We start from the raw sequence: 14,685 nt of genomic DNA on the forward strand, positions 1-14,685 counted from the left end.
TAAAATTGCGAAATCGCAATTTTTCGTTATAGAAAACGCGATGTCACATTAAAGTTACGAATTAGACCGCCTCGTGAAGTTTTCTGAACACACCCGATGGACACAAATTTGGGAAACATCGAAATCCTTGGGAAAGTTGGAAAAAAATGTGGAGATGAAAACGAGGAATTCATTTTAATAATAATAATGATATTTATTGCGTTAGTAGGACAATTCCTTCTTATACACATAAGACAAGCAAACAGAACGAACCAACGGTCGCAATGATAAGATGCGGAAATATAAACATAGAAGAATAGCATGATAGATAGGAAAGTTGAAAATAGAATAATAAAGTAGAACTGAAGACAAAAATATAATACGAAATTAAAAATAAATAAAACGACAGTAAAATGAACAAGATGTGCAAAATAAATGAAGTAAATAATACTGGCAAAAGTACGAGTAAAATGAATAAATGAAATAAATACTGTGTATAGCGTAGAAAATTAATGATCTAGAAATTAAAGACATCAAATTCATAATTGCATCATAGTATTTTTTATTACTACATCAATTGCGGAAGAATACAGTTCCCACTCTTGCTTCTATATAAAAAAGAATCAGAGAATAACCTGTGATAAAATTTTCGTTCCAGATTTTGTCGATCCACACCCTGTCAACTAAAACTTTTTATGTAAAATAATTTGCGAAACTCCGAGGTTTCGAATTATCTTGTTATACATGACCTGCATCCATAGTCAACACCATCCACTTATCCGCTGCTTATCTTACAGACACGTAAATTGAAAAAAATTTCATGTACACGATACACAAATTCTATGGTAATTTATTCGTCCACGTTTGTTAATCGCTGCGTCCGCTTACATCGTGTCACCGCAACAGCTATTTTTCACTTCTTCACTACAAATAGAGCGAAATTATCGGTTGTATATCTACATACACGTGTACACCTAGTTACACCAGCCCGATGAAGACAAAGAGATGAGTCGCCTTTTTGACTGTATGTACCGGACAGCTGAAAAATGAGGCAATTGAAGGGGGCGACTCATTCATTTCCCGCAGCAATTGCAGCAGCTGCAGCAGCAGCAGTAGCAACACCACTAGAAGCAGTTTAAAAAAGAACGAGAAAAATTTCGTTACAATTAACGGTACTTCGAAATTGCGAGCATGATCAAAAATAACAGTAACGCACGATAACTTTTCTAGCTACAGCTGAAAAACTAATTTTCATTTTCGTTTGGTTATAAATAAAAAAAAAAAAAATAGGTAGGTACTGTGCGGCAGTAACCTGCACACACCTACGAATATCTCTCGTCGTATGTCACACTAAAGTAAAACTAAAGAGCTTGACCTATTCATAGCCACTATTGTGGGTCACGGTGAGGAGAGCTGAAACTGGGGATGTAAATCTTATAGTATATCCGTTGAATACACGCGCCTGTGAATGGAACCGCGTATTTTTTCTCGGCCGGCTTCCCTCGGGTTATCGCCGCTTATCGCAGGGCAAACGACTACGCATCCTCTTCGGTAGTCTAGCGTGTAGATATAAGGTACGTACGTACTTACGCATGCTGCCTCTGTATGCAGGCTGCAGCTTAAATGCCGCCGCCGCCTGTTTGTGAGAACCGGACGGCGCGAGCCGAACACATTAACCTTTCGTTCCTGCTCCCGTTTAATCTACGCCTTTAGTGTCAACGCCTACTAATCGTCGTCGTAGCGATAAACCCTTCCTAATGTAAATCCCCAACTTGTCAGGCATGCCCTGCCGTTAAATATAATATAGAGATGCGATCAAGACTTCAATGAGAAGACAGATTCATTGAATTCGTGTGTAGAATATGTGTAATAATGCACGACGATCAACGACGATTCCATGCTGCACGCAGCGGATCCTCTAATTCTTTTCTTTAAAAGTACCCCTTTTTTTTTTCTTCCCTTACACAAGCACTCTGAAACTGAAAGTTTCACCTAAAGTTCACATGAATTTCATATTCTTCTTATATTGCAGAGCAACTATTGGACGCGAGTCTTGAGGCGAATTTTGGCGAAAATCGTAACGCCAACGAGACCGGAACCACCCGTGGCAACGGTGTTGATATTCTCCAGGAAGGAACGTTCAGTCCGTTCAGCGGCAGTCTCGAGGATCTCGTTAATACATTCGACGAAAAAATCACATCGTGCTTTCGAGATTACGGCACCGATGTCGAGTCCCTCGCCCCGGTCCAAGTACGAACGCAAGAGGAGATCATGAACGAATGCCAGTAAGTAAAAAAACTCGCAATTTTATCCTATCGCATCATAAAACATTATGTAACACGTTCATCGTCACATCAAGTTGTTCTCTCGATTCTTTTATCCAAAATCTTTTTTCCGAGAAACCCAATTTTTTTTTCACTTTCTCTTATCGCTCTAATCTGTGTACAATATGAGTCAGTGAGTCAAATGTGCGAGGGTGAATCCTACAACGGATGACTTCATTGCAATAGCTAAGCCACACCGATCGTAAAATTCGCGTGCCAATATGGAATTTATATAATAAACTATAATACTCATATTGTGTACATATTCACTAATATATATATAGATATACACATACGCTATATTAGGCGACGAATGATCTACTCCAAAAAACTCGGTAAAGACGATGTATACATATATATATATATATATTATACAACCTGTCCATTCGGAATTAAAATATTTATACGATGCGAATTATTCCTCCTGATGTTTCGCAGCTGTAAACAATGTGCGATATTTTTTTTCCCCGTTTATGTTATGATAATGATAGTCGCGGACTTGATGTTGTTGGGTTTAAAATGGGGTTAAAATTAAAATCGATGGTATACCGATAGACTTTGGTAATGAACAATATTTTCTAAAGTGTTACGCATCGCTAATCTCGCCCCTGCGTAATGCGATAATGCAAACCGTGTATGCGGACATTATTCACTCGACTGTACGGACTTCGGCTTACAATCAGGTTAGCTGTGTACGCGTGTTTATACATACACCGTGTTGCATACACTTCACGCAGTACGTAGGACAAAATCTATTCTTTATATGTGTATACATACATACATATGTATACGCAAAAAGATATTTTACGGCTTGTTGCGTTCCACCTGCAACCTTCCTGCTCATCTTTTTCCTGCCTGGCTAGTCAGTCGGCCGTATTATGTTATTATATAATACCTACAATATCTGTTGTATATCAGTAGGTTGTATACATTACACGTATACCTAAGTTCTATCTAGGGATTGGTGAAAAATAACATACTTCAACAGCTGATGTATATATATATACATATCCTTTTTGCATTTAGCTCTCATTAGCATTGTCGGTGTTATCTTTGATGTTGGCTAATTAATAATTGGGGCACATGATAATCGCGAATTTTCTTATACGCTTTCTTCTCGTGCTTGCTACGGGTGCAGCTTGGAAGTATCTATTATTAACGTGTATACATGTACATAGTATGTACGTAAATATATGCGGGTAATTCCACGCGAAATCTATCAATTTTTTTAACCCTCGTCATTTTTAATTTTGTCAAAACTTTTTAAAGTAATAGTAACATTCTTAAAAGCTCCAATTTATTTATTTATATATCTTGATTTCACTTGTTGAATCACATTGAAAAAATTTGAGGGGACTTTAACTTGATTCTCATAAAGTGGAAAATGTTTTCCAATTTTTTTGCAATTTTGTAAACGTCAAGCACTGGTTTTTACCAATCGAATATATTCCGAGTGAAAAATTGTTCCATTGTGGTAACAATCTTAGAATAAGGGATTTCAAAAAACGTGGAACTTTAAGGTTTGAATATTTGTAATTTAAAAGTGATTCCGTAAACATGATGAAATGTAAATAAATTGGAGGTTTAGAGATATTACTATTGTCTCAAATAATGTTCCAAAGAAATTGAAAACGGTGAGTGTTTAAAGCAGTGGATTTCATACGGGATATATGCGTCCGATATATAACTTAAAAAATAAGATGCAATTGTTTATCGGTTACACCGAACTACAGAAAAGAAAGCATAATAAAATTAAGTCGATTCAATCTGTAAATCAAGTTCTCGTCAATGATAATATATACAGTTGTATTATACATCAGTTGTTGAGATAAAATACTACGTATATCCTATTTATATTATAGGTATATAAAAGTTGGATATCAATTACTTTTCATTCCTGTTTTAATACAATCGGACTTTTCTTTCCATCCCATGTTCCCAGGGGGGCTTAGCGTGACAAGATTTATAATACAATTATGAAAGAATGATTTATAACTCGGTGCAGTCGTATAAAATAATCACAGCGTGACGCGGATGATTTAAAAATGGACGGTATAAAGCCGATGACGTTTATCCAATATCTTAAATCGGCTGAATAAATTAAGGTGCATTTCAAGATTAAGGATAAGCTATAGTTAGTTCTTACCGACTGCGTTGAATCTCTTCTATTTTGACTATTGACAGAGGCTGTGCATCGTAATGTAGAAAAAGGCATAACAGTCGTATTCTACATGCAATTCTGAACAAAAACTCACCACTAAATTTTCATTTTACACCGAGATAAGGAAATGATATGAAAAATAAGTTATCTCGGTCACGGTTTCGTTTTTTTAGTGAGTGTTTATAATTTAAAATAAAAAATTCTTCTTCGTTACAAATTTCTGAATTTCAGTTAATGCTAAAATTGTAAAATGATGATGTTTCGTAAAAATGCATCCTCCTGTAAACTCTGCGTTACCATACGAGATACAGTATTCCAAACTGCAACGTGCAGTTTGGACTCTGAAACTCGACGCGATTAGAATGCCGGGGGAACTTCGTTGTGCGGCTAAAAGAAACTGTGAGCTCTCCTTGTTAGAGGCGAAAGCATTCTCGTATTTGAATAGTCACGTTGCGCGTATAAATAAGTAACTAACCACACCAATTCTATGGTATAGCAGGCAGCCGTTCTTCTTTCTCAGAGTATTCTTACACTGGCATTGGGATATAGTCGTCGGATTTTCCGATGAGTGGGATCCGTTTTTCCAATGACGAATTTCCTTTAAAAAACGAACGAGTACGTAACACCACATAAGAGGAAAATTAGAAAACTAAAAGAAATATGAAGGAATTTACAACGAATGGATTGCATGGAAAATTAGGGAAATATGTATCAAGAAATTAATATGTTCGTTACTCAGGGTTAAGAAATAAAAAAAAAATAATTTTCGTTTCGTCTGATATTTTTACACGAGTTTATAATTGTATCGGTGTCGTTATAATTATACAGAACGTAATTCATTTATTTATTTAATTTTTATTTACTGCGTGGAGAATTTGAAATTCAAAAAAAATAATTTATCAGTTTCCTTCACCGAACGTGAATATTCTTCAAAATTAAGGAAATGAATATATAATAATAGGAAATATTTCCACCGGATTTTCGTCGTGATAATTTCACTTCCGTTTCGGTTTTTCCAATGAACCTCGTCGGAAATGAATCCGGGTAATATGATTTATTAAATCGTATTTCTACTTCGATTTAGCGTTAAGGAAACGGAGGTATTTTCTTTGGTACGTTAGACCGGACATCAAAGAATTTCAGTTACATGAGTATGTATATTATCCTGTAAATAGACTCGCGGAATAATTCTCAGCAACCGCAGGCTCTGCGAATTCGTACAACGTGTATGACACATTTTATGCTTTACTGCATTTTTGGTTTGAAATATATTTGCGAATATAACGAAACCTCTAGTACATATATCTTAAAGGTTTCGATACATTGTCAATTTACAGCTTAGATGAAATGAAATTTGTGGGCGTGTGTATCGAGTAAATATTCGTCTCACCTAAAGAATACTTTTTTCGGAGCGGAAACGTAGTTAAATAATTGACTTTCCATCACTGATCCGAGACGCCAGAAATAATCACAGAAGTTAATCGAGTATTGCGGTATATTTATCATTTGTAACTGAGTTGAGACGAGTTCGTTTTACGCTTAGGAGATGAAAATTGTCTACCATGCACAATTTAGACTGTTTAAAATTGGGAAATCGTTTTTTTTTTCTTCACTGAAACGAGGTCTAAACATTTATTCTCGTTGTACTATAAATCCTGCAAAAGTATAGAATTTTCGGCTCAAGTTCAACAGCTGCATGTGATTTTCTCCTATACAAATAACATGTCAAAAAACATATATTTCAGTAAATACGGTTTTATATCATGAACATAATCTTGTAGAAAATTGAATTATCTTCAGAGATTACAATAGCTTTTTTTACGTAGGCGTAACTAGAGGATAGATGGCATTAAAATCGGCAATTTTTGTCACATTTTATTCAAAATGACGGACTAAAGCCAACTTCCCAAAAACATTGATGGCAGACCATCTCCCAGCGGAAGAAGTTTTCTCATCTGCTGAGACGTGGACCTAAATACCTATAATATCCAACGATGTGAGGCACACGCGTACCTACATGAGTAAATTATACCTTTACACCGCGGTTTATATCTGACCATATTTGCAATTCGTTGTCCAGCTTTCTCTGACCGGTTTATTAAACACTGTGCACTTCGCTCTCACGCTCCATCGCATCGGGAAGAAATGCATTGCGGTCATAATATATAAACTTGACGTTACGCAATTATTCGCTGAACGAAAATTGATATCTATCAATCTTCCATGCGTCTGAAGTTAAAGTATCAAGAGACTCTGCCTAGTCTCGAGCCAAGCACATTGGAAGAAAATGGAATTACTTTAACGCAACGAAACGTGAAAAAAAATATCACAATTTTCAAACTTCGGAGTATTTTTTAAGTAGATCAATTCAATTTCTGTACCGAATTTCAGTCAATCCTGTAATATTGCTGCACTAAAGGACCTTGTTTTGATGAAGATGCATCGTTACAATAACGCTACACGAGTTTCAACCTCCTAACTTCGTACACCCTATTTAATATTTCGTAAATGTCTATATTTATATTTACATATCCATAGTATTCTACGGAAATGTTTCCCGTTACAGTTATAATTATGACTGTTTGAGCTGTAATGTGGCGCGGTAAGCGAAACGTACCTACGTTGCACGCATAATATCGTGGCACGATACTTATATTGGGTACGCTAATTGCCGAGCCCCGAAGAAGCCAAGCCGGACAAACTTGGGCAGGCATGTACACAAGGATTAGGCAATGCAGAGCTGAAGTTAACCAGCGAGTCGCTTAAGTGCAGGAACTTGTTCACTACGCGTTTCGTCATGCCGTTTTTTCCTGTTTCTTTTTTCTGATTATTTCTCGTATTTCTCGTAAAAAGATTACTTTTCTATGTTCGAGACATTTGACTTCATTTAAAAGAAGGAAATAAAACCTAACTCTAATTTCAGTATAACGAAATGCGTTTCATTCGATCCAGCTGCCAAACACTTTTGACAAAAATGATTGTTCGAAATTATTTTACGTATTATATTTGGTAGTGATTCTAATAATTCATTTTTCTGTACGTGTAAAGAACGAATATTCGAATATCTTCACAAACGCAGTTTAAATTTCACCTTTTTATAGCAAAGAACTTACCAGGGGATCATTTTTTTCCGATTTCAAGACCGTCATTCGAGTCTCATTTCAATTATCGTTTATAGGAATTAATTTTCGAAATTAACCTCTATCTTATCATCGGAAGAGTTTTTGACCCAACAAAAATCTGCCCTCTCCACAAATGGATAATATTTTTACTTTATTCAGCGACCAATTTTACGACTTGACAGTAATACATATATTCCCTTAATTATCCCAACATTTCGTTCGTTTAATTCCAATGTCAACACGAACTAGATTCATAAAAGGTTTCGATTCAAACGATAATCTTATTAATTATCAAAAATTGTTCTGAAATAAAAGAAAGTAATTGAATGTATTTCTTTTTTTCAAACAAAAATTCTGTGCATGGAAACGTATCTGATCGTCAGCCTTGGGTTCATTATTTATTACATTTTCACTCAATTAATTCAATCATACTCTATCCTTTGTCGTACTTCTGCGGGTTGTCTCGCTGTACTCTCCGGTTAGTTTTTCTCCTGCATATCGAGCGATGAGCCAGCCACCCCCTTTCATACCCGTAGGTCAATAAAATCACGCACGCGCGGTCAGAACCGCCCTTATGACACCGACACCGTTTATTCAAACTCGGGGCTCCTCCCGGAATTACGACGTTCGTTAAATGCAAGACAAAAACAAACCGAAAATAGAAATTTAAAGGAATGAAGCAGGTTCTTTGTTAATAAATCGATACGTATATTATTTATTGAAAATTTAAATATATCGCAGTTTTATTCAACACACTCAGGTTAGATATAGACAGATGTACAGAGTTGAGAAATTTTTCGCCCATCTCTGCTGACGCTGCAGATTCTTATTGAGAATCTTACGTATGTCTGTACACTGACGTCATTTCCGGCTATTCACGTACAGACATACACGTATATGCGTGCGATGACCAAAGACACGTCCTCGCGGATTCCATTGTCAGGAAGGAAGTCTTAAAGTCCTGCGTGTGCCACGCGTGGGATTTTCATACAATTATATCCTGTCGAGTCTCATTACGTCAGCTCAGCTACTAGTTTATATGTTTATGTTTATTTTTTTCATTCATTTCTCACACTCGGTATCGTGGTGACCGCAGAATATCGTATTCAACATCAGTCACACGCTATAATAATACGAGGACCACGGAGTGAGTGAGACGTCATGACACTCGTACTCTGGATCTTGTGCAGACATTATTATATGAGGTCATCGTTTTGTGGTCGATGTTTTAACCTCACAAGTGGACTGAATTGACTCGAATTCTGACGTGGCGTTGTATATAGGTATACGTACAATGGTGCATGTATAGTTATTATGGTATATCGCGGTATATCAGTTGTTTTTCTGGTGGGTGGAAAAAACTTATTTAGGTCGACATATGCTGTAAAAATTTATGAGCGAGGCGGCGAAAATTTTTTAAGATTATCGTGTGAAAAATTACAATATGGAATAGAATGACTGAAGATATAGCAAGCCAATATTGGACCTTTCTACATTTTTACTGCGAGATATTTTGACTCTTATTTTAAATTTCTACAAAATAGATTCTCGCCCCGCTTCTGAAAATTCGATTCAGATATGACTCTTCTACTTTTTAATCTTTCTACATTTTTACTACCGCACAAAATTTTTGAGAGAGAAAAATTTTATCATCGTTATATTATCCAGCCTTATCAAGTTGAATATTCCTCTTTTGTTTTGATCTTGGTCTACTATTAATCTGATACACCTATTCTATTCTTATAGAATACTTTTTTTTTAACAGAAAATCGTGCACATTTACGTCGTAATCCAGCCTTTCGACATACACATTATTATGCCTAGGTACGTGCATCACGCTTTGCGACAATGTAGATAAGCATCAATGGTCGATACCGTATTATTTTGTACCAGGTTTGGTACCATTGCTGCAAGATTCTATTTTTACTAACTGCAGGTACAGAAGAAAGAATCGTAGTTGAAAAATATAGCCCTCTTTCCGTAATCTAAATCGCTCAAATCGTACAAATGGTATTCCTTTTTATATTTTTCTTTCATTTTTTTAAAATTCTTGACAGACGTTTGAATGAAATATAATATTTTTCGAAAATTATTGTACATATACATTTGTAGAAAAGAAGTTTAGCTTACTCGTCCAAATTTGATAGCAAATATTATTACACTTATATGAGGTAAATTTAAAATCAATACATCTCGAAAATACTAAAAAAAAATTCGTACGAACATTAATTCGAATATAATAGCACGTGCAAATTGTTAGCAAGCAAAATGTAATAATGTTGTGTCAATTTTTTTTTCTCATTATTGTAATAAATGAAATATTTTCGAGTGCCAATACCGCTCAGTCTCTAATTCTAGTGTTTTTCTCTTATTCGTGATGTATGTTGGCCTGGAATACATCTACGTATATGTATGACAATTTAAAATTCGGTATCGGTTCAAACGGTCCGGAGGTCAAGTTGTTTACGTAAAGAGCTGTGTGTGCCCAAGACCTAAGTCACTTACTTCCGACTGATTGCAATATCACATGTTTGGTAGAATTTTCTTTTTTACAGAAACAGGAAACTAGAGAGCTGCCGTTGCGTTAAGTAAATATCAGAGAACTGAGTATAACTGCGCAATAATCATAGTACAGGGAAAATCTTAAATCTGCCGCTATCTACAAACCCATTGGAATATGTTACTTACTTAAATAAACAAGACCGTCGCATGAAAGTTACATAGAAGAGTTAGTTCCGCTTGATAAATACAACTCGAATTGCATTTATGGAACACATTATTTAATGAACTACTAATCTAGTTGAAAAATTCGTATATCAATGAAATAGTAGAATAATTTAACGTGTAGTCAAGTCGATAAGTTTATTTGAAAAATCCTTTCCCAAAATTGTTGATTTTTTACGATTAGATTGTTTTGTTCGAATTTTCTCAGAATCATTTCTGTTACATACTAGAGGTGTTGTTTCATTCGCATTGACTGTATCATTGGCTCAGATAACATTGCTGGAGATTATTTTAAACGTCTTTTTTTCCTCTCTTCTAACTTCCGATTTGGGCTTTTGGACCTAGCATGACATTCTTACCGTAATCACTTTAAGGATCTTATAAATTCAAGGCTCTGTGACTGCGGTATCTGGTGAAGGGCTCTCGTGCGTTGCGGCTAGGCTGACAAATGTTGCGTGCTCACGATCGGAGTTATCATTTATCATATTAAAAAAGAGAACGAGAAAAACACCCACCGGGATCATATGCCAGATGTAGATATTATGTTATTTTCTCTTCGTGTTTGTTCAGTGTCTCCTGACGCTCTGCTCGCGACATTATACGACTTTGATGACTGTAAAAACATTTTCTCACCGAGACCTTGGCTTCGCGCGAGATGATTATGATAATGATAATGACGAGGTGAGCTCGGAGCGTTTCGAACAGAGGTTATTAATTGCCAGATTCAAAGGGACTGAGCATTAATGAATTTTGCACGTTTCATATCGTCGACAACTGCGTGGAAGAAAATATTGTGATAAAATTTTTGTACTTGATTTTTAATTTTTCATTCGAAAAATTGAAATTGGTAAAAACTAGTTTTCAGTCAAGTGGTGTACAGCAGCACGGTCAAGAAACGCGGAGCGTAACTGTTTCTTTTCCATGCCCATATTGGTAATAAGTGTCTTGCGAGAATTACGTCATTTATTCATTCATTCGCTGTATACCAACGATGACTCATTGACGATGGCAGAGGCTTACTTCCTTCGGTTAAATACTTATTCAAATAAGTTGTATTCTGATACACTTTGCGGATAAATTTTTTTTTCCCTATATCCATGCAGTGACGCGATTTCAGCATAATTACGCGGGATCGTGAATTATCAGAATTCGCATTACATAATGGGTTTATTTTCTCTAATTGTAAGTGAAATTATTGTGTCCAGTAATACCATATGTTCCCTTAAGTGGAATTATGATGAACCTCCGCTTTCGAGGTTTATTTTTCCTTTCTTCATTGGGTTTTATTTGAAAATGCGATTTCGTAGCATTAAAGATGTTGATAAAATACCAATCGAGTGACATTGAAGTTTGAATTAATTCGATGATATGTATTTAGAAATGAGTTTACAAATTTTATACTTGTATAATACACGTATAATTATCGTAACCATTGGACTAATAATTTTGTCTATCGTAGAATATTAATTTATGATTTTATTTATTTTTCAGAATGTGGTGGACAATCACCGGAAATTTTGGAAACATTTTGCCAATTGATTGGAGTAAATCTTATGCAAGAAAACTGCACATGCCTGCATTAAATCTAAACGAGGCACCTGTTTCACTTGAGAGGTAAATGAAAAAGAAAATTTCCAAAAAACATCTCTCCTTTGTCATTGTCATCGCGGTGTCAACACCAGTACTACCTATTCTTAATATCATTCTTTGTGTCGTCATTTTCATTGTTACAAGTGATGTTTTACCCAAAAAGTCATTCTTTTCTATTTAATAAATGATTTTCAATCAATTGTCGTATTTATTTGTTACAGACAGGAGCTTGAGGACTTGAGCAGCGAAGACGAGGCTGTAGCCACAGATCTGGATATGCATGCCCTGATTTTATCTAGTAGCACTGACACGCACAGCCCTGAGGAGCCACTAAAAACTGCAGAAGAAGTACTCAGAGAAATCGATGACATCATGCAGGTATTTGCATTAATAATATTCAATCAGACAGTATGTCACGTGTACCTATGAGTTTTTCAAGTACTTTATGAATGTCCGATGGATTCAATGTGTAGAATTATGCTGACTGAACGTAATAACAACTCGTTCTGCTCTTTTTAAATCATATTATTTATTCAGAGTAATTTTAGTCAGGAACTTTCTTAACTGGCGCTTATATCTTAATCATTTTTCTTCAACGTTGTAATTGCAAGATATAACTAATTTTTAATATTCCGCATTGCAGGAAAGTCCGTCAATGGAACGGTCTGCTGACTCCGAAGGATCTTTACTGGATGTGGATGAAACTTTGGAAAGAAGTAAGGAGGTTCTAGGATCACCACTCTACGAAGAAAGTAATAAGATCAAGACTTCTTAACTTGCATACTAATAACACCTTGTCTTCATTTGTATCAAAACATTTATGTTTACACGGTCTTGATTGTAGTTGGAATTTCATGTTGACAATTGATTTCAGAACTGCGTCAGCTGTCAACTGGCCAATTAACAGAGCTTCTCGGTGAAATGGAATCCTTGGTCGGAGCGCTCAGCGAAACTTTAATAGCTGAGTTGGCATTGAGAGATGAGTTGGAGTATGAAAAGGAGCTTAAAAACCAATTTATTTCATTGCTTCTCGCTGTTCAAAATCGGCGTAGACATCACCACGTGACAAAGAAGAGAAACCAAATACAAAATAGTAATAGTCCTTTGCCGCAGCATAGATCCATACAAGATTCCAAGGTAGCCATCTTAGATTTACGAGCAAAGTCTGATTAGTACTTTGTCAATCTTGTTAGACCTATGAAATACGTTTCTAATCAGACAAAAATATATTGAAAATTTACAGTATTTGACAACAGTGATACCTTATCACATGGATAGTGGCCCACCTGATAATCAAGCTTTACAAGTCCTCATTAAGAGTAAGTTTTACAAGTTCTAGGTAACAAGTACCAACAATTACTTAATAACGTCATTCGAAATTAATAATGTGTTTTTGTTTTCAGTATTAAAGGCTATTAATGAGGATAGTCCAACGGTGCCCACATTATTAACGGACTACATATTGAAAGGTGGGTTGATTTCTTTAACCTTGTCTTGAATCCGTGCGAGATAAATACTTGTATAATTTCGCGGTCCAGTTATTAACATGAGGTTGAAGTTCGTAACGTTATTCAGGCGATGAATTTTGAAAAAAACTTGGAATACAACTTCAGGATTGTCTGAAAATAAGTAAACCGTAATAAACCAAATTGTAATCATATTAAGTTATCAGTGATAAGCAATTGCGGGTGAAATATTAGCTGACTTTTGTAAGTATTTATGAATATAGCCTCTATGAATATTCATTGTTGGTATATAAGTTCTGGCAACGTACCTACTTTCTGTAAGAGATGTTGAAGATTTTCAACATAATTATGTTTCAGTTCTGTGCCCCACCTAGTGATCCACTAGTACATATCCTCCGACGTGACATCGCTGTGCTACGTATAAAGAAGAAAAGATTTATTAAGATGCAGATTGCTCCTCTCTTCTTGCCATTGTGCTTTCAGCCATTGTTGTGCTGTGTGTTTAAAATTTAGGACAGTATATAATATAGAATAACAGGTACAGCTACGAATATAGCACTACAATAAATCTTATAGAAATGAGCTCTCATTGAGATTTCTCTGTATTTATAACTCGACGCGAGAAGGCAAAAATCAATGTAATGCCATCTGTAAGGTAATTGGACTCGTATTTGCACTACGAGAACTCGTTGGGCATTTTGCGGTGAAGTTTGAAAAATTGTTGTACAAGAAATTAAATAACTATAAAAATGGATAAAAAATATTATCTCTAATAGTGAATGTAGCTAATACAGCTTTAACCGCATATTGATTATGTTAATGATCTATTGTGACAAGATCGGAATTAGATAAGCTCTCTAAATACTCTTTTCTAGTCTATTAATTTATATCATGTATATGTAAATGTATATTTCTTCAGTTTATACAATCACTGCACTAGGATTACCCTTGCCACGTTTTATGGTGCGCTTGTGTAATTTGTATATTATTAACCTTACGTTTTACTCTATTTGCGACAAGTTGTGAGTGTTTCTAATTTCTTGGCAATTATTTATGTACATGTATGTGTATATATGTATATGTATACTTATGCATGTGTATATAAATATATACATATATACACATGTTTAAAACTAGATTTTTACAATAAACACAGAGGTTTTAGTATATTCGCATACGGATTTCTGTGCATAGGTATACTTGAACTAAAATATCCTTCTCCCTAATACGGAGTTGTTCGTAATTCGCATTTGTTCTTGTAACCCAATGTCCTACATACGATGGCAAAAATCTAGATCCAACTTAACTGAGTCTCAAAG

At 35.3% G+C, this 14,685-nt stretch overlaps 1 protein-coding gene across 4 annotated transcripts in view; it reads left to right on the forward strand.

Moving 5' to 3' along the window:
• LOC124184230 (fasciculation and elongation protein zeta-2) overlaps positions 1-13,783 on the forward strand; it is a 45,149-nt gene extending 31,366 nt beyond the window's left edge. The window contains exons 2-9 of one of the 4 annotated variants that reach the window (XM_046573699.1): positions 2,012-2,264; positions 11,802-11,924; positions 12,122-12,278; positions 12,544-12,652; positions 12,775-13,037; positions 13,144-13,219; positions 13,304-13,369; positions 13,724-13,756. In XM_046573699.1, coding sequence (XP_046429655.1) covers positions 2,251-2,264; positions 11,802-11,924; positions 12,122-12,278; positions 12,544-12,652; positions 12,775-13,037; positions 13,144-13,219; positions 13,304-13,369; positions 13,724-13,740 — 825 coding nt within the window. In that variant the 5' untranslated portion in view covers positions 2,012-2,250 and the 3' untranslated portion in view covers positions 13,741-13,756. Of the gene's footprint in view, positions 1-2,011; positions 2,265-11,801; positions 11,925-12,121; positions 12,279-12,543; positions 12,653-12,774; positions 13,038-13,118; positions 13,220-13,303; positions 13,370-13,723 lie in introns of those variants that run through there. The other 3 variants (XM_046573696.1, XM_046573697.1, XM_046573698.1) reach the window with 3 other exon arrangements.
• The last annotated feature ends 902 nt before the right edge of the window (positions 13,784-14,685 follow it).

The sequence above is a fragment of the Neodiprion fabricii genome, chromosome 6, assembly GCF_021155785.1.
Source record: "Neodiprion fabricii isolate iyNeoFabr1 chromosome 6, iyNeoFabr1.1, whole genome shotgun sequence".
NCBI classification, from domain to species: domain Eukaryota; kingdom Metazoa; phylum Arthropoda; class Insecta; order Hymenoptera; family Diprionidae; genus Neodiprion; species Neodiprion fabricii.